The sequence below is a fragment of the Aricia agestis genome, chromosome 14 (genome assembly GCF_905147365.1).
Source record: "Aricia agestis chromosome 14, ilAriAges1.1, whole genome shotgun sequence".
NCBI lineage: Eukaryota > Metazoa > Arthropoda > Insecta > Lepidoptera > Lycaenidae > Aricia > Aricia agestis.
Window position 1 is genome coordinate 424,822 of NC_056419.1, and position 25,534 is coordinate 450,355.

Consider the following 25,534-nt stretch of genomic DNA (forward strand, 5'->3'; position numbering starts at 1 on the left):
TTATGTACTCTGTGCGGCGGTTGGTCGAGGAGAGTCCGTCACTCCGGGCGAGGACTCCCCACTAGCCCCACCAGTTTGTGGGCGTGTCTATCTTTATTTATCAATACATTATATAATACGGTTAAAAAGAATCCTAAGTTACTCCTTACTACATCAGCTATCTGCCAACAAAAGTCCCCAAAATCGCTGCAGCCATTTCAGAGATTAGTCGGAACATACAGACAGACAGACATACAGACAAAAAAAATTTGAAATGTTGTTTTGGTGTATAAACCGTATATTGCATCTACATGCATATTATGAATATGTTGTATACCTATACGGTACATACACCAAAACAACATAATAAAATTGGAGTATCTGTTTGTATTATTAAAGGAACCGTTTTTTTACTACTAAAAAACGGTTCCTTCAATATTACAAACAGATACTCCAATTTTATTTATATGTATAGATTATATCTTACATTAATGGGAAGGCACGATGTCAACACTTAACAGGCGTCGGTGAATTTAGGATTTAATAATTTATCCTATATCTACAGCATTACAGTCTACAGTCTACACGGTATCTTTATAATTTAGCCATTTTTTGTTGCAAGGCCAATCGGTATTTTTCACATTTTATATCTGGATTGTTTCCACGCGTATGTTATCGCACTGCAATGAAGATAGAGTACGGGACTAAGGGTTTACAGCATGAATGGTGAGACAATATTATGTTCATTGTTCAAACTCAGTACTCGATTCTCATCATAATTATATTGTAATAAAATTAGGTACTTAATTTTTGACCAAATTTCCCTTCAAAGAAATGAATCATGGACACTAGTATATTACGCGGCGGCGTGCGCCACCAAAGAAACACCGCGCCGCGCCGCGCCGCGCCGCGCCGCGCCGCTTCCCTCCCCGCGCGCGGATTATTTAACTCTAAGCTACATTTACTCAGTGATCAATAATTATTATTGATATTATTTTTTTCATCTAATATAATAGCCTAATATCACGTCCTCGAGTATTGAACATGTCTTAACAGTCATGCTGTAGGTATAGTAAAATTGCATTAGATAATTTCGTTTACCAGAGGTATATGCCTATAATTGTGTTAAAGAATTTATGAAGATTATTAAGAATTTATGGCATTTTCTCTTAACGCATCGCTTATGGAAGCACTCAGAGACGTTTAATGAAGAACCAGACAGATTGTGATGAACGTATGGGGCTAAAATTATAATCTTACTTTAATTAATATGAATTGTCTATGAGTGCGACAGTTAGTGTCGTCTGTGCATCTATGAAACTATAATATATAACTTGAATAAGAACTTATTTGTTTTATTTAGGGAGATCGCAGACGGTACACTTTTTGTGTGATCGAGTCTGCGGCGCTCACACAGTCGGCATGCAGACTGTATGTGCGCCGCAGACTCGCCGCAGAAACTCCCTTATAGATATACTCACATTGATAATACTTAATAAATAATACTAATTATCACTATCAACAATAACAAAAGAAAATGGAAACTGTATCTCAACACATGTGTCTCTCGTCTTTCAGAACTAACTTACTAACACTTGTTTACTAAAAAAATCCGCTAATTATATAAGATCGAAGTTCCTAATTGACCAAGAACAGGTTTCGTAGTAGGTACTACTAGTTTTTGATATTTTTTTAATGGGCAATGAATGGATATTTATAACGTGTTTTACACTACTTACAATATACATAATATATCATCTCAGTTACGTTTAAAGGAATTCGAACGAAAAGTTCCTTTATACTTCTCCGAATACTTTTTTTTAGTTGATCGGCTATTACTCACCTATAAAGTCTTCTTAGCTGTGACCGTGATAGTTTTCCTTTTAAATTCAGCATATTTCCTACTCCCGTGAATTTTTTTACATTTCCACTTTAAAACTTCATATTTCGTAAATGGATCCTTAAATCGAAAAATGATCTAGAAATACTCGTACCTAATATTTTTAATACACGGTGGGGTGGACGCGAAAAAAAATCATGCCCGCTTGATGTGTAGACTCGTGAATTTACACATTATGACTATCGAGGCATTCATGTACAAATCAGAAATTGTATATTATGTTAGGTACATAATTATTTTCAGACATTTTTAGGGTTCCGTAGCCAAATGGCAAAAAACGGAACCCTTATTATTCGTCATGTCTGTCTGTCTGTCTGTCCGTTCGTATGTCACAGCCACTTTTCTACGAAACAATAAGAGCTATACTATTGAAACTTGGTAAGTAGATGTAGTCTGTGAACCGCTTTAAGATTTTAATACAAAAATGCAAAAATTACAACTGTTGCGAGACTTGGTTTTTTTACAGAATGTTTTTCATGAGATCTCACTTCTTTTTGTAGAGTCCTACTTTTCTCCTTTTTGGTACCTTTTACTGCTATAAATATCAATAACGATTTTTATAAGAAACAAATAAAACTTACAATTAATAATAATATAGTCATTATGTATACAGTATTACAGTATTACTATACTACTTGCCTAATGCCTTTCATGACTATCCAATATCCATACTAATATTATTATAAATGCGAAAGTGTGTTTGTTTGATTGTTTTTTCTTCACGTCCTAGCGAAGCAACCAATCGACTTGATTTTTGACGTAGACTTAGTTGAAAGGATGAAGAGTAACATAGGCTACTTTTGGTCTTGGAAAAACGTCAGGTTTCCAAAGGAGGTTTACAGGAATATTTGTATTTTACGCGATTTTTGAATTCCACGCGAGCGAAGCCGCGGGCAAAAGCTAGTGCTTCATTTGATATATAGATACCTATCTACAACTATTATTCCTTCGTATATACGTACTTAAATATCGATGGTGCCGGTACAATGATTCATAAATTGCACTTAATGTAACTTTCTAATCTGATACATGTACCTATATGGGATTACAAAGTTATTCACGAAGTTAAAGAAAGAAGAAGAAAACTGGACAGTAATTATGAAATGTTTATTAGGTGTTCCCTTAATTAAGACACTAAACACTAGCTAGATATCTCTCTACCGACGATAAACCGGAGATATTGATGGTACGGGTACAATGATTCATAAACCGCAAATGTAACTTTGTAATCCTATACATTTATATGGGATTACAAAGTTATTTACGAAGTTGGTGTATCTAGAAAACTGGACAGAAATTTTGAAATATTTGAATTTTCCATGATTTAGACACTAAACACTAATTATATTCTAAGTTTGAAGGTTCTATGTCTGCTAGAAGTGCCTTAGACTTTTCGTGATCGGTCAGTCAGTCAGTCAGTCAGTGATAAAATTAAGAAACTTTAACAAGTTACAGCTTGTCTTAATCTACTCGTTCAAATTGAATAAAATTTTAAATATACCGTATTTATACAATGCTTGCTTAGCAACCGAAAATTCAGGCTTGTTGGTTTATCCACAATGAAGTTATAGAGGGTTAAAAAGAGCCTGAATTGGTTCGAGAAAAGGATGGTACGGCCGTGCCGCTTTTTTGCTCGACTTAGCGGGGACACTGCCGTGCCCCCAGATAGAGGCTCTTTTCACTTTTGCAGGCGAGTCAGACGTACGAAGGAGCGGCGCTGTGGATCCCGGACTATCCTCATCATCACTACACACCATGGTTACTGGAACACAGTGACAATCAATAACAATAGTATAATCTCATATACAAAATTATCGTGTCACAGCTCACACTGTTTGTGCGCGAACTCCTCCAAAACGGCTCAATTATTTTATTTATTTATTTATACCCGATGTCCCCAATCCGCCGGGGATGCGTAAAGCATTTCCCCATATACAAAAAGAGGCATGAGAATTTTAAAACACTATTGATAATGATACTAGAGATCATTTATATTATGGCAAAACAACATTTGCCGGGTCAGCTAGTATCTTGTATATCAATGATTCTGAAGTGTGTAAATATGGTTTTATTATTATGTCTGATTTTGATGAAATATCGTATACAGATGCATTATGAATGTGGAAAAAGGACTTTAAATGTTTTGTATGTCGAAAGAATTATAAATTATTATTCTTTATTGCATGATGTAAGTAAATGTATAAATACGATACATATACTTATACGTTTTTAGCGAAAATAGAGTTGCGGGCAACAAATAGTACAAAATGAAGAACATACCTACCTCTGGATACTCCTTTAAAGTTCTCCAAGGCTTTAAATGAACGTGGACGGGGCGCTGCTGTTTTGTCCAGTTTTTCAGTAAAGGACAATTACTGTCAAAAATTGCGTTTTTGTATGAAAAAAGCGTTACGTTTTTTTTTTCACCACGCCACGCTAAAGCCTTGTCGAGTTGTAACTAAAGAGGGGGCGAGAGAAATTGAAAATAGATATTTGAAAATGTATTGCTGTCTCACCGATCTCAAGTCTCCCACCGGCCACCGCAGAGCGCGATAGAGACAACACGACAAAAGTTCTTATAAAATGACAGAAAATCTTCGATTCGCTGTCCGCTGATTCCTTCAAACCTTAAATCTTGCAATTTTTTTGGGTTTTTGGACGTTCTTATCTTTTTTAATAATAAAATTATAAAAAAAAAAAGAAAACATAGGGACATGCTAATAGTGGCCATGGATATTTAGGAAAAAATCATAACTCTACCGGCATTTTCCAGGGAGGAAACAGGGGACAGCGTTTGTATGGAAAAACGGCGGTGAGGACAGATCACAATTATTTTAACTTTTTAAATACTTAAACACCGAACTCCGAAGGCCAGCCAGCACGACCAGTCATCTTCTGTTCCAGTTATTCAAAATATTAGTTTAATTTGAATAAGTCATAATTTGGCACGCACAAACGCATGGACAGTGGACACCGCGCGCTACGTAATTTACTTATGTCCATGATTCATTTATTTAAAGACGGTCAAAAATTAAGTACCTAATTTTATTACATAATCATAATGAGAAGCGAGTAAGTACCGAGTACTCTTTTTATGTATTGAACATGTCTCACCAGTCATGCTGTACAGCTATTTTTAACCAACTTCCAAATAACGAGGAGGTTATATGTTTGGCTGTGGATATATATTTTTTTGTATGTTCAACGATTACTCCGCCGTTTGTGAACCGATTTTGGAAATTTTTGTTTTGTTGTATTAGGTTTCACTCCAATTTGGTACCATGTTCACAAAAGTGGTGACCTGATGATGGGATCCATGAGTAATATACCTATAACCTCCTCCTTTTTGGAAGTCGGTTAAAAAGGGAAATTCAAGATATGTCCTTTCAGCTGGCAAATTACCTATAATGGGTTGAATTGTGTCGTAAACTAGTACTGCAGCCAATATGCACAAAATATTGTTGGACTGACTGATTGACTTACTGACTTATTTTCTCAAATCACATAATGTGAAATCCCAGCTTTTGGTATGTCAAAAAAGTCACACAAACTCGGTATCTTACAATTTGGTCCCAAATACTTACTCTTATTTAAAATAAAACGTTTGTAGTATCAAGTACAAAAGATGTGAATAGTCAATTTAAAACGAATTATACCACTATTAAAGCAGTATCCGCGTAGTAAAATAATAATATTATACACCGCACTTAATTAAAAAGGTAAGTAATAATATAGTATTTATTTATAATATACTTAGTCAATAGTCATAATATTACAAAAATGTATTAAAGTAATCCATCATTTTGTACAATTGCAATAATATAATATTATCTAACTTAAACCTATGTACACATCACAACCTTAAAATCTATACGTAATTAAAAATAAGTTATCTTATTAAAGTAAAAAAATATCGTAAATCGCCCTTAATTACTGGGATGTCCTCCACACAAAGAGGTAATTTTCGGATATCTAATGATAGTTTATATTTCTTGCATGCCATACCATAATTTTAACCGAAGGAGGACGCAATAGCACCAATAAAACCTGAGCTCGGTAGTTCAAACGAATAAAATCATAATATATTCTAAGTGAGTGTGGCAAAGAGCGTCAGCTCGGCAAGTGCGCCATATAGCTATAATTCCATACTGACAGGCCACACTCACTACAACTATTTTACAGTCTCGAGGTGGCCTGCTCCTTGTCTGTGGGGGACGAGGCGAGTCTCTCGGCATCGGCGATGGTGTCGGGCAAGCGCGCGTTGAGTGTCTCCGGCGTGGTGGTCATCAGCGCGCCCGCCACCAGCGCCGTGCACCCAAACAGCACCGACGGCAGCCACTCCACGTACATTGCCTGGAGAACGAATAAAACCGCTAGACTGTTTAATACGCAAAATGACTTTTTTCTTATTGGTAATTGGAAGACCATTAAAAAATGGAAACATCGCTGAAAGAATGACTGTGATAGCATAAAAATTCACCAAGATATAACAATTCAAACATCTCATAAAATAGACCTGCCCGAAACGCTCAAAATACAAAGTGATACTACTACTATTATCTATTCTGTGGTGCTACGAAAGTATGACGTCACTCTTTCGTAGTTTGTACGAATCGGGAGAGAACTTTGTTTGATAGGTTTATTAAATATTGCGTTTATGAAAGTTGTTTCATAACGAAAGTTGCTTTTAATTGCATAAGCTATCGAATGGTATAAGTGCAAATATTAAGAATTGAAAAAAAATTTCGACTCGAATATCCAACTTCAATTTTTGTTAAATCTTTGCTTTTGCAGTATCTTTATTACGAGGCGCATACTTATGGCCGCGCCACACCGGAATGGCAGCGGCGAGTTGAGCACTTTTAGTGTCATGTGATTTTAAACTTTATCTTCATTATTGTAATCTTAGTGTCGCTTGAGAAATCGCAGCCGCCAGCGGCCACGAGCGGCCACGGTCGACCACGGGCGGCCGTAAACTTCTCAAGCGATACTAGGTATGTATTACAATAATTAGGATAAAGTTTTAAATCATATTATGACACTGAAAGTGCTCGCCTCGCCTCTGCCATTCCGATGTAGCGCGGCCCTTAGTTGTCATTTTGTTGTATTTCAAACTAATAATAGAAATGATTCGGGGGATATTTAAGTGGTTTGACCAATTCAATGCCCACCAGCAGCGGCATCTGCGGCGCGATGATGGAGCCTACTCGGCCGAGCATAGAACAGCAGGCGAGCAGCGAGTGGCGCGCGCGGGTCGGGAACAGCTCCGCCGTGTACATGTAGATGCCGCTGAACGCCTGCGTGATCGCGATCTTGCCCAGCAGGTACAGCATCGTCGCAAGCCACCACATTCCTGGAAATAGAGGATAATTTTATAGCGTCCAGGTAAATAGAACGAGTATAGGTTTCGTATGCTTCAAAATAAAAGCAAGATTACATCTGCTACCCAGAAAAAATATAAGGTAAACGAAGCATCAAGATCTATGTATCTATCGGAAAACGACTGGTCCTCAAAGAAACTGTCAATAATTTGATAATAGCAAGCGACAATGAAAGAAGTAAATCGGAATCATTATTTGAACTTACTCTCGGGCACAAAAGCGATGGTGATGCAGGACAATCCGCAGACGATGAACGCGATGAGCAGCGTGCGCTTGCGGCCGATGCGGTCCAGCACGATAGCGTTGTTGACGACGGCAATGATCTCCACGCTGACCACGAGGATGTAGTTGGTGTACTTGTTCCCGGCCAGGGACACCGAGTTGATGGCCAGCCCGTAGAATACGAACGTGCAGGTGATCCACCACCAGGAGCAGATTGCAAGCCTCTTTAGGATGATCGGGGACCGGAACACCTGCGTCCACAGACCCTCCTCCTCGTCTCTTTCCTCCTTCGTCACCACCACGTCCGCGACCGACAGCTTCTTCAACGTCTGTTCGGATAGCGTCACCTTGTTCATTTTAGCGGCTCTCGTCACGATCTCTAGGGCCTCCTCCCGTCTTCCCTTGGACAGCAGCCATCGGATACTCTCGGGGAGGAGGTAAATGTACGTGATGAAGAGAATGGACGGTGGGTAGACGACGAGGATGAAGGTCCGCCAGTAGTGGAAGGTCCGGGCGAGCAGCGCAAAGCAGATACCGCCCATCACCAGCACTATGCCCAGGAAGGCGGTCGTCAGCACTCGCTTATCTTGACCGAGGAGTTCCACCGCTGGAAACATAATCTGAATCTGAATTTATGTACGTAAATTGCAATTATCTTTAATTCTATACTAATAATAAAAAAAAAAATTGTTTGCATAAAATAGCTGGACTCATTATGATCACACTTGGCTCGGGAATGGACATAGTCTACTTGGCGGATAGCGTCCATCTAGTTTTCACCATCGAGGAAATTGATTTCGTCGGCAGTTGACAGACCAACGTCGTAGGTCCCCCATCTCCCGTGAATCAATTTCTCTGATTGTACAATAAGGAAGCAAACTCACTAATGATATTATAAGCGGCAGGGAAGGCGCTGGCTCCAGCGAGGGTCTCGGGGAACTTGATGATGAGGAACGCCTTGAGCGTGCCGATCGCGCCCACCAGCGTGCAGCTGATCACCAGCGCGCTCTTGCGGCCCAAGCTGCGGTAGTAATGAAGCTACTCACTGATAATGTAAGCAGCTGGGAAGGCGCTGGCTCCGGCGAGCGTCTCGAGGAACTCGATGATGATGTACATCTCGTAGGAGACGGAGAACGCCTTGAGCGTACCGATCGCGCCCACCAGCGTGCAGCTGATCACCAGCGCGCTCTTGCGGCCCCAACTGTCGTTATAATATTATAATGGTTTTAAGCTATGCATTACATTAGCAGCTGTATAAAATTGGCAGTTGAAAACTGAGATGCGTAAGATAGACCTTTTTTATTTGAAACTTGGGACCTTCCCAAACATATTCGATAGTCAATGATTATTATAAATAGATAAATAATAATGAAGGTATGTACTTATCTATACAAATACGTTTGTGCACAATTTTCTACCTTATGCTGTATGCATAACAATCCTACTGTAATTGTAGATTATTGTATTTTATGGTTGATTATTTTTAATTTTATTATATAAACATAAACACAAAAGGATTTATGAATTATTGCAATTTTCTAAAAAAAGTAGTTAAGTTACTAACAAAATAATTATTATGAATGCCATCCTTACCGATCTGAGACGTATCCGAGTATGGGCAGCGACACCAGCATACCGAAGTTGTGTACCGTCCCCACCAGCGTGCGCTTCCAGTCCTGACATGCCAGGTTGAACTGGAATTACAGAAACCAAATACTTTTACAAACAATTTAAAAAAATATATTTAATAACCCGATCCGAATAAATGCACATAAAACAATAGCACGTGTTGCTGTTAAATATCAACAGGAACCAAATACAGTTGAAGACATCAGCGGAAGAAGCAGGTAAGTAACAGTTAAAAACGTGGACTTAACGCGACTTATTTCTAGAAGTGATGCTACTACATACTTTTTTCCCGACGTTTCGACCGTGTTGCAACGGCCGTGGTCACGAGAGCGATAAGTCCCGAATAATAATTTTCAATTATAATGCATCGCGAAAGTTTAAAAGTTTAAGTTATAAACGTGCCGTTATTTGCATAAAATAAGGAGGTTTATGCAAATAACGGAAAAAATATTTGAATTAGAAAACTGTAGATTTTATGTGTAGCCAGATAATATATTAGCTAGATTATACGGTAGATAAGTTACAAGGTTTTTTAAAATTATAAAGGAAAAGATTGTAACTATCCATAAGTTACAAAATGTTAGTTATCTGGTTCTTCCACTCATGTCTTTAATAATTATAAACAGCTATGAACTTAAGTCTCATAATTTCGAGGCTATAAAGCTATTTAACTGTAGTTTATCTTTTCAATTGCCTTGTTGTGTGTAAGCAGGAGGTGACGCGTCTTCGTACATTTCAGGTCCTATAGTTTACTTACTAACTAGTGGAAATGTGTTTCAGTTTAATTTCGTATCTATCGGGTTTGGTATAGTCAAACAGAGAGAGTGTCTAAAGCCTGCTGTGCACATTGGGCCAACGCATGGAGCCAACGCATTGGGCCAACGCATTGGGCCCACATCACCACATTGGGAAATCTCGTGACGCTAGGGTGCTTGCCCATACAAAAGTTTGTCTTTCAGCGCTGCTTTTTTCACAGTGAACTCTCTACAAGGAACACATACATAATTAATATAATATAAAGAAATACAGACTGACAGGGGGCCACGGAAGATCAGGCGCCACGGCTTGCCGCGGTCGATGCCTGAGTGGATTACCCCTTTAAATATGCGGTGTGTGCATTGCACAGCCATAACCGAGTTTAATTTTAAGTAGGTAGTTAAATGTTGTATGCATCATGTCAATTTACTTGAATTCCTTGTTTTATTGTTATTTAACTCTGGCTGTGTTCTGTCCCTTGCACATGTTTAATTTATTTTTATTATAAAAAGTTATTTTTATTTTATTGAATTACACACCCTAAAGTATTATCATTTATCACTTAGTTTTGTTACGAGTACATCCTGTGTAGTACGCCTATAAGAGTTGGCCCAATGTGTAAAGCGGGCTTAATGTTATTTTTGTTGATGACGATATTTTTCCAGAGATATAATATAATACCATGTAACGACCATATTATAATAGATGTACCAAAGATCTGACGTTATCTGTAATTGGTACATTGTCGACCACGTAGACGGCACTTACAGGGTGCAACAAGGTGTGACAACGGGTAATTACAAGAACGTGTAAGATAAACTAATAGCATTAATCTTTTTAACGTTAACTGCCCCACAATTTCATTAATTCATGAAGCCCCAAGCGGCCACTTTTTTTTATGAAATAAGGGGGCAAACGAGCAAACGGGTTACCTGATGGAAAGCAACTTCCGTCGCCCATGGACACTCGCAGCATCAGAAGAGCTGAAGGTGCGTTACCGGCCTTTTAAGAGGGAATAGGGTAATAGGGGAGGGTAGGGATGGGAAGGGAAGGGAATAGGGGAGGGTAGGGAAGGGATTAGGGTAGGGGATTGGGCCTCCGGTAAACTCACTCACTCGGCGAAACACAGCGCTAGCGCTGTTTCACGCCGGTTTTCTGTGAGAACGTGCTATTTCTCCGGTCGAGCCGGCCCATTCGTGCCGAAGCATGGCTCTCCCACGTACATCCGGCCGCGATAACAATAGATAAGCTATTGTGTCTCGTTTTCCGCGAATTTGCTAATTTTATTGTAAAGTGCGGTCTTTGACTTTTATACGAGTATGTATAAGTAACACGTAGAAAATTTGTTAATTTTCTTTTCATTTATTTGTTGCAATTTTCAAAGGAATTGTACATTGCTATCGTACTTATCGTTCGCGATTTGTATATGAAAGTAAAGTGACAAGTGACAAGTCAATGGACAATGTTCGAAATCATTTATACCTAGATGACGCCCTCCCCTCCAGTCCGTTGCACCAAAATTCGTTTATCGCGTGAGGACTGACATTTTTCCAGGATAAAAAGTATCCTATATCCTTTGATGGAATTAGTATCGGTTTAGTGGTTTGGGGCGTGAAAAGGTAACAGACAGACACACTGGTATATTTTATAAACTTATCTAGAGTCAAAATATTAAAGGTGGCACCAGCGGTCATTGACCTTTCTAGTGTAGAAGCTAGGTGAAAAATGCTCGCACTGTATTCTGTTAACTTAAGGAAAATTAAACTTTTATAAAGACACCAACTAATCTAGATTAATTGGAAAACCTTTTGGTAACTCTTAGAATAATAATCTCCAACTATTTATGAGTTTGAAGTGATATACAATTCGTATGAATTGTACCATTTATACAAACCGCGATTTAAAGTGACAGCTATGTTTTCGATCTGAACTGAGTATTCAGTTCACATCGAAAACATATCTCTGTCACTTCAATCGCAGTTTGTATGGCATCCATTACACGGTAGGTTTTGCTGTCAGTTTTACCACAGTCATGGCTGTAACTGATGGATAACCTACCGTGTCAGAGCGTGACAGACGGTGGCATGAAGATGATTGACGAAAATCTGGATATCTTGATTTTTGCTTCATGCAACCATCAGTCACGAATTTTTAAGTGAGCGTTATCACATCTGACAAAATAAGAAAAAATTAGAAACGTATAACTTTGAAAATTTTGGCTTTCAGTCAGTCAGTACATCAGTCACCATCAATCAAATATAATTCATGATTGACGGAATTGACTGTCGCCTGTATGATCGTGTAATGGATGCCTATAGAAAACGTTGAAATATGTCAAGTTTTTTGACAGGGTTCAATGACCGCTACGGACAGAATAGGCATGATGACTATTTTTTTTCTTATCGGTAATTGAAAGACTCTTAAAAATAGAAACATCGTTGAAAGAATGACTCTGATAGCTTAAAAATTCACCAAAATATGACAATTCAAATATCTCATAAAAAAAGACCTCCCCGAAACGCTCCATACAAAGTGCTACGAAAGTATGACGTCAGTCTTTCGTAGTTTGTACGCATCGGGAGACAACTTTGTTCGACAGGTATATTAAATATTGTGTTTATGAAAGTGGTTTTATAACAAAAGTTGCTTTTAATTGCATAAGTTATCGAATTGTATACAAATATTAAAAAATTTAATTGAAAAAAAAATCGACTTGAATATCCAACTTTGAAGGCGCATAACAAAAAAAAATACAAATGCTATCGAGCTGAAATTTTGGGAACACTTATTTTTTACCGCGATTTCTTTATTTTATTAACAAAATTCGCTAATCTTTGACCTTGTCATCATCCCTATTGGGCAAGTTGAGAATAGTATGGATTTCCTAACATTATCCGAAAATTTCGTCAATATTCCAAATCATACAGTTATTGTCGACACATCGGAGAACTCACTTACCGTGTAATAATGTAACGAAACGGAAATACGCAATTGACTGTCATTACTGTAACGAGTATCTTACGAATATAATATTATCCTTTTTTTGGTAATCCATCTTTGGTCCGTTATTAAACGAGTGAATTGACAACAATTTTGTATAGCGATACATGCTTGATTGCCAACTATCAAACTATTGATGTCCAATTTACTAACAAACTAAACTCGATATGATTCCGATTTGAATTCGTGAAATAAAATAAACAGTATATATAAAAGATTTTATAGAATTCCAAAGACCTACCAGCCCATGTACTATCAGAGACGTTGATTCCTAGGCAGATTGGGGACCTACGTAGTTTGGTCGCGTTACGTCAAACCCAGCCGAAAGATCACAATTATTAACATTGAATTAACATGATCCGACCAAATTAAGTTGGTCTGTCAACTCCCTAGGAATCAATTTCCTCGGTGGTACGAAAAAGAGTTTTAAAAGAACAATGATAAAAGGTCAGATTGTGACCTGTGAGGTGCTGCAGAGGACAGTGACTGTGGACGGCTCGCCTGGCAGCTGGGTCGAGGTCACACGATCTAACTACATCTTCATATCGCGATTGTGCGAGACGAGTCATAGTTCTTACATGGAATAGACAATCATCTAATCGAAGGATGATAAATAGTAATTAAGCCATATTTTTGAAATCGAACTATCTTAACCCATCAATTCCCAAGCAGCAGCCGGCTGCCGAATAACAATTGAAAATCTATTGTGTCTGCGATACCCACGATGGAGGTGTTACTAGGCATGATGACGATTTTTTTTCTGGTTGGTAAGTAAAGGTCCATTCAAAAATAGAAACATTGGTGAACAAAATATTATGACTGATAGCTTAAAAACTCTGCTTAATATCAGAATTCAAAGCTCACGTAAAATAGACCTTCCCAAAACGCTCCAAACAAAATGTTAGCTAACTATGGTCTATGACGATTTTGTTCGATAGCTATGTTAACTATTGCGTTTATGAAAGTGGTTTCATAAGAAAAATTGTTATAATATTATATAAAATTTGACTTCAAAGTTAGTTCAGATCAAAATATAAAAAATTATATGATGATTAAATATTATTCTAATAAATAATAAATGGATTAGCATAAAACTTATACATGCGATAATAAAACCCAGACAAGTTGAATAAAACTGTTGACAGTGGGATTGGTTGTTGTTGACAGTGAAAACCACAACAATGGGAGGAAACAGTGGATAATCCAGGCAGTGTAATCTATATTTTATAATAATATGTAATAAAATGTTAATTATAATATTATAATAAAGGCAATTGTATTGTTTCGCAATTGTAAAATTCAATTCCAGCAGATGCTGGAATACATAGATATGTAGAGTACAATATGAATATAATATCTGTAGGCAGACTTACTTGTAAGTAGTAACTTGTGTACTAGAGAAGTTGATTCCCAGGCAGACCTACGTAGTTTGGTCGCGTTACGTCGAACCCAGACGACAGATCACAATTGACATCGAATTGACATGATCCGACCATAAATTTAATATACCTAGCGGAATAGAGGAACAAAGACCTGAGCAAGAGAGATGTCACTATCAGTAACACTGCGTGGTAAAAAGAAACGTGTGATACATGACAGCAGCACTCTTTTTTTGATGTCCAGTCGGCACGTGCCGCACGTTGACAATTTAATCTCATAGAAATCATGTCCAATCGTGTAAGTGTATACGTTCACATATTTTTACACACAGATGAAACCAATTTCGGTTTCGTTTGACGGCTCGAGATTGTTGCTCTATTCCGCTAGGTATATTAACTTTATGGATCCGACTAAATGACGTTGGCGGTTTGTCTGTCAACTGCCTAGGAATCGATTTCCTCGATGGTGCCTCGAATATTATTGCGCCTCTGCACGATGGCCCATCGGTGTGTATGCAGGTGTTTTAATATTATGGTAATATAATTTAAAAAAAGCAAAACAAAATTTTGGTAAACTTCGCAAGTTATAGTGTAATCAAGAAAATAACACCTCAGAAACAAAAATCCATTCGCTATAACAATTTTGGGTTGGTAAAACCCCTGGGCGCTGCACTAAACACTACTAAACAGTGATTATTTACTAAGTAATCTGTGCTATCAGCATAAATCCAATAATTTAACAGAAATAACAACAACTATATAAATACTCCTAATTTTTGTTAATAGCTCAAACCTTTCAGCCAAGACGTTTTCTTTATCGCTTGTTTATAGGATCGCCGGTCAAAATGTATGGAATTGACAATGAGCATCCGTTAATATGAAGTTTACGTTTTACTCGTCTAATGTTAATTTTAATTTTTCTACGCGAAAAATATACCATCCTCATCACCTTGATGAGTGGCAGTCTTCCACCGTACGTTTCTCGCGTAACTTTCTGCCGCGCATTGTAAAACTCTAGAACGAACTGTCACCAGTAGTATTTCCGGACCAATACGACCTGCAAACCTTCAAGAAGAGAATGTGTTCCCTCTTAAAAGGCCGGCAACGCACCTGCAGCTTTTCTGACGTTGCGTGTGTCCATGGGCGACAGTAGTTGCTTTCCATCAGGTGACCCGTTTGCTCGTTTGTCCCCTTATTTTATAAAAAAAAAGTTTTGGCTACAAGCTTAGCTCTAACCAGAGACGCATGGAGGGTGAGGTGGTCTGGCGAGTCGCGTGTCGTGAACTCGTGATCGTGACGGGACACGTGACACGCCGTGACACGTGTCGCGTGCGAGACACGAGGTGTCCCGTTATTGTGATTACGAGCTGTCCTTTTAGTGTAAAATCAGACCGCTATTCGACACATACTTATTTATATAGATAATAATATGCATTTCTAAATTTGTATGGATTTGACGGATTTTTAGGACGTCTCACGCAATTGAGATCTGTCAAATCAGTACAAATTATTTTATTTTATTTATTTATTTAAATTAGAAATGCATCTACGCGTCACGTTGCGGTCTGAATTGAACCTTAATCCCCGCGTTACACTTGACGTTTAAACGATCAAAACGCTCAGAATGCATTCTGTGCGTTTTGATCGTTTTTAACGTCAAGTGGAACGCGAGGATTGTATTGTATACAATATAGGGAAACTATATTGTATACAATACAATCCTCGCGTTCCACGTTAGATGTTTTTGAGCGAGTTATAATAATAATTAGTAGATAATGATGAATACTATTTAAAATATATAAAACATTATTTTTATGTACCTATCATCAATGCTTTTCGCATCGCAAGCGAAAAAAATTAATTTTATGTCTAATGTTTGCCACTTATTGGGTTACATTTTTGCAATTTTCGAAAGGATCTCTGCTTAATAATTTTTAGAATAAAACATAGCGTATGTCCATCACAAGGGATGTAGCCTCAGAACAGGAAAATAAGGATGTAGCTTTCCGTGGGTGAAAGAATTTTAAAAATCAGTTCAGTTGTTTTTGAGCCTATTTAATACATATACACAAACAAACTTTTCCTCTTTATATAATAGTGTAGACTGTAGATTCCTAACAGAAATATAATATAATAGTGTAGACTGTAGATTCCTAACAGAAATATAATATAATAGTGTAGACTGTAGATTCCTAACAGAAATACGATTATTTTTAAATATAGAGATCTTACTCTACACTCCTTTGGTTGGCGATCATTGTGGCTATTTCATTTATGACAATTGCTGTTCTAAGTAGCCATTCGAAGCTTTTTGCTAACCAACCTCTAAGATTCTTAAAGGGCCAGCTGCCGAGATATCCGTATGTAGCGTCTTCTTATATTATGATGACTAGCTAGCAGGAGAAAGGCTTGGTCTCTGTTGTTAAATAAAAAATCTAGCAATTTTTCTTTTTTTTTTTCACATTTTAACTGAGAATATATTACGAAGTCTGCTGATATAAAATAGCCCGAAAACTTACAAGTTAAAACCTCTCTAGACATCGAGCCTATGCAACGACAATGATATTATAAGCGGTGTTTGATCAGACGTAAAACTTACCTCAGCCACAATAGTGTCGTGCGAGGCGTATATCCACTGGTCGCAGGGCTGCAGGGCGTCGCTGAAGGCGTCGGAGGCGCAGGGCAGCTGAGGGTCGAGGGGCACAGGGCGCCGGCACCGCTCGTGCTCCCCCGGAGCGCCCTCCAGCCACGAGGGCGAGTACTCCGTCGTGTTCCCCGCCTCGCACTCCGGGACTATACATCTGGAACGAGTATCTTAAGTTAGTGATAATAACTCCCACACCGGTTTCGGTGACGGTGGCCGGTTTCATTGAAAACGAGCCAGTTACGCAGGAGTAATCTTATAGTGCCCAAGTGTGTGCAGTACCCAAGAGACACGACTGGCGGGAGATCAGGCGTAGGACCGACATTATGCCCATCTGACGCATGGATCATCTTACTTGTCAGACAATCAGGTGATCAGCCTGCATTGTCCTAATCAAACTTGGACTTAACATGTTTCCAACGCGGGAATCGAGCCCACGATCGAGTCAAGATCGATGCATTGAACCACTGGGCCACGGAGGCGTTATCTTTACTTAGGATTTAGGAACAATCTATTAAAGGTTATTTTCACTGTAAAAAGATCATTAGATTGTGCCTCATTTGAGTTTCTTAGAGAGTGATCCTCGATAATATCCATATATCTGTATGAATCTCTACGAAACTTCAAAGTAAACAATCAACTCCAAAGGAATGCTTACAAAGTTTTAAGTTTTAAATATACGTGCTTAATGTATGTTTTACACTCGATGTGGGAACTACGTGCGCTTAATGTATACTGTATAGTGATAAAGCCTGTACAGTGTACAGTGATACAAATAAGTTGCTTAAAGATTAAAGATTTTAGACCCTTCATCGCAGGTGCAAAAATATATGTGTAAGTTTATTATTTTCATAATAAAGCGACTAACCTAACTAGCATTAAAAATATATTTATCAAGGATACGCATTCCGCACCACAAATTTTATTTCTGAAGCGTGAAATTGCTTTCAAATATGGTTATAGACGAATGCTCCGCGGCCTACAGTCTACACTACCACGGTTCAGTAGCTCTACCATGAGTTTAAAGCTATTATTTAATGATACTCGATACCGACTATAAATATTTAGTACGGCGATTTTAGTTCCGCAAGTGACCGCTAGAGGCGCTGTGAAATTTGCCATACTAAAAATATACGTAGTCGGTATCGAGTATAGAAAAATACTATAGCTTTAAACTCATGACTGTGACTATACTATACTAATATTATTATTCTGGATAAATTACTTTATCGCGCGTAAACCGCACATTATCCGGGATAAATAGTATCCTATGTCCTTTGCCGGAATGTAAACTAGTATCTCCATACCAAATTTCAGCGAAATATGTTCAGCGGCTTGGGCGTGAACAGGTTACAGACAGACAGACAGCCGATATTGCTGCAGATCACATTGTATAATAGCAACACCCACACCAGTTTCGGTGACGGTGGCCGGTTCAATTGAAACCAGGCCAGTTACGCAGGAGGAATTTTATAGTGCCCAAATGTGTGCGCAGTATACGTAGTACACCGATACGACTAGCGATCTGGTAATCAGCCTGCATTGTCCCAACCAAACTTGGAAGTTGGAAATAACAATATGTTTCCAACACGGGATTCGAACCCACGACTTCCGAGTCAAGAGCCACGCTCTAAACCACTGGATCACATTGTGTTGCTATAGAAGGAGTAGCATGGCTACTCATTAATTGAAGATAGATGGGACTTACCGTATGCTCAGGGGTAACGAATCATCGATGCGATCTTGTTTAAATTCTGCACGTTCAAAGGATACCCCGCGACTCTATTGGTGTATGCGACATAATATCATGCAGATTCTGTTTTCCAACAAAAAAACTATCGCAAAACCATTCAAACAAATACTATACAATAGCTTATAAAATATTATAAATATTATATGGCAAGTTTACAAGTTGCCACACAAACTTCGAGCGCTTAAAACCCCGAGAAGTACTTTTGTAAATACTGAAGCGGCGATTTCCACATAAGTACGGGTACCTCATGATATTCCATGCAGTTGTGAAATGTTGTTGACACCTGCTTTGCGCCTTGACTGTAAGGTGAAGGTCTGAACTCTAGGGCCCGCTCTAGGCTGTAATAGCTTACATTTTTGCCAAGGGTTACGACTTACGACTGTAACGACTAACGAGTTACGACTAACAGTGCAGTAAAACCAATATCAGGATTAAGTATCTATTATTAGGAATTTCTTTCCTAATAATTAAATTTAAGGCTCAAACTGTTTCTAATCGACGTTGCATTTGTAGTGAATACGTCAAGATCATAATCCCGGCATAGCTTGTTGAAGTTGCGACTCACTCTCACAACATACGAATTTTGTCTGTAGTAAGTATTATGTTTTAGAAGACAAAACCCTTTTTGAGCAGTTTCAAAGGCATAATTATAAGGCGTATGGCACATAGCATTTTTATTATTTTAAAATTATTAAGGTCGTTTAAATTAATTAGGATAATAATTATATAAATCCTGCATATTATTTAGATAATATTATTATAATAACATGCAAGGTGTTAAAAACTAAGTGAAAATTCTTTAGGAGGTGTATTGTGTTCCTGACATAGAGTTCACGGTTTTAGCAGCGCTAAAGAGGATTTTTTTTCACTTTTGTATGGGAATATGCATGATCGCCGCTTGCTCATAAAATCAGAAAAAAAGTTTGCTCTTTCAGCGCTGCTACTTACACAGTGAACTCTATATAAGGAGCTAAACACGTTTTTGTTACCCCCTGTATATTATATACTTATAAACGTACGTACGTCACGAATCACAATATTTCAGCTAATGTTATTCAGATGTTGCAGGAAGTTGTGAAGGTCGCGTAGTGGACTGTAATTATTGTGGGAGAACCGACTACTCAAATAACTTTGTAAAATGCACTGCAGCTAGTTAAGATGCCAGCGGACATGCCATATCGCTGATACGGACAGACATACAAAGACACGTACAACTCGTGTCTGACATCCGTTTTCATTGGGGTTTAACCTCCAACGCAAATATTTTGCTTATTATAAAATAAAATATGTATTAATATATTATTATGTATGTCGCAAGCAATGCTAGCATGAGCGTACCCAGGATTTTAGCTGGGGGGGGGGGGGGGGGGGGGGGGCAAGCATACCTGTTTCGAGAAGATGGTCGATCTGCTGAAAATATATTTTGTGTCCAACACTTCATTTTGCGCAGAGAAGGTAACACGTTTTTAATTCCCACTTGCCAGGAAAATTGACGTTTATTACTTTACGACTTTACGTTATTTATTATACGACTGCCACTACCTGGTTAAGCCCATGGACTTTGTAGTCTCTTGTACACTCAGAGACTAATATTCTTTAATTAACTGTAATTAAAGGAAGATAATATCTTAATAAGCCCATGTGTAAATAAGCCAACATTATCCGCGAAACTCTTCATAAAATTGAAGTTAAATCATCATTTAATTTCTTTGTAGTGTAAGTATGGCCTTAGCCCCTTACTAATAAAACCTCTACTGAGTACCTACTACCTATATAGATAGTCTTACGACGGAATGTCCTTGTCCGATGCTTTGTTGTACCTCCTTTATTAAAATCTGTAACATCTTTTTACCTGTACTTATTCTGCACATAATTGATTTGATTTGTAGAAGTGGCACAACGGACAGAGCTATGTGTATAATTACTTCTGTTTACACAGCGTGGATAGAGTTTGGCTAAATTATCTGATTATAGTATAGCTATCGAAAGATATCGCACTTATCGCAGAATATTATTATCATTTTAATATAATATTATATATTGGTATCAAATTTGTGGGTGTCATTGTTTTTTATTTACGTTAAAAAACCGAAGATTGCTGGCTTTTATAGCTAATAAGCGAAAACCATGCTGTGCTTAAATGTGGAAATTTATTTCCGTTGCGCTTTCCTCAAAAAACAACAGTTATAGAGGATATTATTTTCAATTTGCACGTTTAAGATAAGGAAAATTAGTTCTCTACAATACCAGGAATAATGTATGACTGTATGTCTGTCCACGAACATCCGCGCTCGTGGCTGTTGACACAGCCGTCAGTCGCGGCCGGCAGAAAAACATTCAATATATTATTTTGTAAATATTTACCTTTTAACCTACCACTTAAACGAAAATACAGATTACACACGTTAAGTTATGCTGTCCATATCCGATACGTAATAGTACTTATTACAATACTTATACACAGTTCTAATAAAATTTATCAATCAAATGACTGTTATGTCGCCTACTGTAACAATGTTACATACAAGTAGTGTCAATATTATGAATGTGCGGAAGGAAAGTCCGTTTGTCACCATATCGTAGTGTTATAATAATAATAGCTCCCAACACCGGTTTCGGTGACGGTGGCCGGTTTCATTGAAACCAAGCCAGCTACGCAGGAGTAATTTTATAGTGCCCTAGTGTGTGCGCAGTACACAAGAGCACTCTCTATTCCTTTACTCTCATAACCCACTGGGACGGACGACCGACACGACTGGCGAGAGATCAGGCGCAGGACCGACTTTTTACATGCCCATCCGACGCATGGATCATCTTACTTGTCAGACAATCAGGTGATCAGCCTGCATTGTTCTAACCAAACTTGGAAATAACATGTTTCCAACGCGGGAATCGAACCCACGACCTCCGAGTCGAGAGCCGCGCTCTATACCACTAGACCACGGAGGTGTTACGTAGTGTTATATAGCCACGTTGATGAATGCTAATCCACACTTGTTACCCAACGCCTGCTTGTGGTCCTCCAGAATATTTTGGATCAGAGTATCATCATTAATCGCTTGTGTTGTCTTAATCTACAATTGAAATTATGTCCCTGCAGAAACACAATGTTAAGACATGTTTAACACTTAATATAACGCCTCCGTGGTCTAGTGGTTTAGAGCGTGGCTCTTGACTCCGGAGGTCGTAGGTTCGATTCCCGCGTTGGAAACATGTTGTTTCCAAGTTTGGTTAGGACAATGCAGGCTGGTCACTTGATTGTCTAACAAGTAAGATGATCCATGCGTCGGATATGGGCATGTAAAAAGTCGGTCCTGTGCCTGATCTCTCGCCAGTCGTATCGGTCTTCCGTCCCACTGGGTTATAAGAGCTAAAGGAATAAAGACTGCTCTTGTGTACTGCGCACACACTTGGGCACTATAAAATTATTCCTGCTTAACTGGCCCGGTTTTAATGAAACCGACCATCGTCACAGAAACTGGTGTGGGAGTTATTATTATTATAAGACTTAATAACGCTCCCAACACGTGATTCTACATAAAAGATGATTTATAAATATTTGCTACTATAGGGATAATTAATAATGTAAATTTATTCCAAAATGAGATCAAATTGCTTGGACAACCTTTTGTTTCAATTACTGTAGTATCATTTGAATTTAAAAATACGTATTTGGTAATCAGCAACAATAAGATTATAGCAGTTTGAAATTAAACCAATTAGATGTCACTTATTTACTATGCAAGAAATAAAAATAATTAATCAACCAACGATTTATTGCAAAATTGTATTTTTGAATAATATCTTAATTCTAAAGAGTTTAGTTAAACGAATAATATTGTAATAATTACAGGGTGTAATGATAATAATTTAGGGTGTGTATTGTGTAAGTACACTTCTCTTTCAGCGTTGCTACTTTTGCATTACCTAAACTCTATAGACATAATATGGGATACACGCAGATTGCACAGGCTAAAAAAATCTTGTTAAAAATGTATGCTAAAGTCTAAAACGGCCACACAATATTATTGGGAGTCGTAATCGAATAAACTATTGAAATACAATAAATTACTGCGAATGTGGCCCTTCGCGATTTGCATTCTGTTGATAAGTAACAATTTATAGACTAATCAATAAACGATGAATTGTGTAGATCACAATACGAGTAAGTTGTGTGAGCTGCGACCCACTCCGGGTCGTCGACTGCTGATATAGTCGGCGACACATGCTATCAATGATTCTGACAGGTTCAAGATAAAAATCATATATAATATCTATACTTACTAACTTTATATTTACGCGAAAGTCTGTGACCCGTAAGTAGGTATGCGCCACTCTTTCCCCGCTGATCTTATTTTAAAAATGGTAAGGAGGTAATTGTAATCCCAGGGAAGGACAATAGACATCCCGGAAAAATGTAGCTACCCGATAAATAATCAATGTAGTTTTTTTTTTTTTATGAAATAAGGGGGCAAACGAGGGTCATCTGATGGAAAGCAACTTCCGTCGCCCATGGACACTCGCAGCATCAGAAGAGCTGCAGGTGCGTTGCCGGCATTTTAAGAGGGAATAGGGTAATAGGGGAGGGTAGGGAAGGGAATAGGGTAGGGGATTGGGCCTCCGGTAAACTCACTCACTCGGCGAAACAGCGCAAGCGCTGTTTCACGCCGGTTTTCTGTCATAACGTGGTATTTATCCGGCCGAGCCGGCCCATTCGTACCGAAGCATGGCTCTCCCACGTCTAGTTAGATTATGGAATTCCCTTCCCCACACCATTCGTGTTCACATCACGTCAGACTGGCCCCATGCTAAGTACCTGAAGGACTTGTGTTTCGGGTACCAGACAACGGAAATATATACTTCTATACTATACATAATATATTTAAGATTTTTATTATATTATACACATATTTAATACACATCCATGACTCAGGATTTTCCGTCAGCGGGATCCGAACCTGCGACCTCCGGCTTGAGCTACCAACATGCTCACCAATTACTGAACCATGACAGAGGTCGTCAAATAAATGAATTTGAATGTATTACCTGTAGGGCACATCGGCGGCGAGGAACACGTACTGGGTCTGGTACTGCGCCAGCGAGAACATCGCGAGGGACACCAGGATGTAGTTGATGATGTGGAACCGCCCGCCCTGCCCCAGCTCCTTCATCAGTGCGTCCGTATCCATGCCGCCCTCCATCGGCTTCGCGGCTGGAGCCTTCTCCGACATGACAGTTTCAAGAGTTTCTTTTGGTGAAGTTTTATTTCTGCTTCCTTAATTATTATTGTCCGTCTGCTTCCTTAATTGTCCTTCTGCTTCCGTAATTGTCCTTCTGCTTTCGTTATTGTCCTTCTGCTTCCGTAATTGTCCTTCTGCTTCCTTAATTGTCCTTCTGCTTCCGTAATTGTCCTTCTGCTTTCGTTATTGTCCTTCTGCTTCCGTAATTGTCCTTCTGCTTACTTAATTATTGTTCTTCTGCTTTTTTAATTGTCCTTCTGCAATCAGCTTCCTTAATTGTCCTTCTGCTCTCTTGATTGTCCTTCTGCTTCCTTAATAATTGTCCTTCTGCTCTCTTAATTATCCTTCTGCTTCCTTAATAATTTTCTTTCTGCTCTCTTAATTGTCCTTCTGCTTCCTTAATTCTCCTTCTGGATGGGTTGTTAGGTTGAAAAACTCTTGGTCAAGTTTCTGGGTTTCGAGTCAAGTTTCAAACACTTTTGTTTTAATTGTTTTTAAGTAGTTCATGTTTTGTTTATTGTAATATTTGCGCACTTTTTACGGACACTTTTCAACTACCGACACTGTCTATTGTATTATTATGACAGTTCACAACTGCACTATTATCACATAATAATATATCTTAAGGAAATGTTTATATCAGACTGTCTTAATATTTGCTTTTTCACTAAATCAATTATATTTTCACAACACCGTTGTTATCAAATTTTGTATTCGAAATATAATTTATATTCCTTAAGCCACCTTAAAAATTTAAAATATAACCTTCATTTACGATTTAGTATCACATAATATTTTATTTTATATTTTAGAATTTCTTATAATATGAAGCTGGTTGCAACTGTGCGAAGATGCGACGCGCGTCTCGGAAGCGCACGTCTCTACTATGGTAGCGTACCGTGCGACGCTCGTATATAACACCTATAATAAATCTATAAACTGAAACTATTGTTGAGGTTAAACAAACTCATCTAATTCAAAATTAAAATAGCCGTTCTTGACATATTTATTTTTTGTCAGCAAAGCCTAGGTAATAAGATATGGATTTTTCCGGGGCTTCACCTGTCTTTTTTAGGGTACCCAAAGGTTAAAAACGGAACCCTGTTAGGTACTGAGACTTTGATGTCTGACCGTCTGTTTGTCTCTCTCAATTTGTGTTTCAGTGTATTGGTATTACCGTTAAAACAAAAAATACTACAAACAAATTTATATATAGCTAATATTGAAGGGGGCTCCCATACAACAAACGTTACTTTTTTGGCCTTTTTTGCTCGTAATCAATAATACAACTAGGCAATTGAAATTTTAACACATATTTTATTAAATATAATATTTGTACTTCGATAATCATCTATACTAATATTATAAAGCGGAAGAGTTTGTTAGTTAGTTTGTTTGTTTGTTTGTTTGAACGCGCTAATCTCAGAAACTACTGGTCCGATTTGAAAAATGCTTTCAGTATTAGATAGCCCATTTATCGAAGAAGGCTATAGGCTATATTTTATCACGCTAAGACTAATAAAAGCGAAAAAAATTGGGAAATTATTTGAAAGGGCCTATTTGAACGTGCTAATCTCAAGAACTATTGGTCCGATTTGAAAAATTATTTCAGTGTTAAAAATTGTGGAAAAAAACGGGGCAAATTATTTGA

General features: G+C 38.1%; 1 protein-coding gene across 3 annotated transcripts in view; it reads right to left on the reverse strand.

The window, feature by feature from the left end:
• Positions 1-5,874: 5,874 nt before the first annotated feature.
• The window catches only part of LOC121733613 (organic cation transporter protein-like), a 32,145-nt gene continuing 12,485 nt past the window's right edge, over positions 5,875-25,534 (reverse strand). Inside the window, exons 1-8 of one of the 3 annotated variants that reach the window (XM_042123914.1) lie at positions 23,937-24,176; positions 23,690-23,890; positions 16,846-17,047; positions 9,076-9,176; positions 8,529-8,683; positions 7,466-8,089; positions 7,051-7,232; positions 5,875-6,232 (exon numbers count right to left, since the gene is read on the reverse strand). In XM_042123914.1, the coding sequence (XP_041979848.1) occupies positions 6,056-6,232; positions 7,051-7,232; positions 7,466-8,089; positions 8,529-8,683; positions 9,076-9,176; positions 16,846-17,047; positions 23,690-23,874 (1,626 nt within the window). In that variant the 5' untranslated portion in view covers positions 23,875-23,890; positions 23,937-24,176 and the 3' untranslated portion in view covers positions 5,875-6,055. Of the gene's footprint in view, positions 6,233-7,050; positions 7,233-7,465; positions 8,090-8,528; positions 8,684-9,075; positions 9,177-16,845; positions 17,048-23,689; positions 24,177-25,534 lie in introns of those variants that run through there. The other 2 variants (XM_042123913.1, XM_042123912.1) reach the window with 2 other exon arrangements.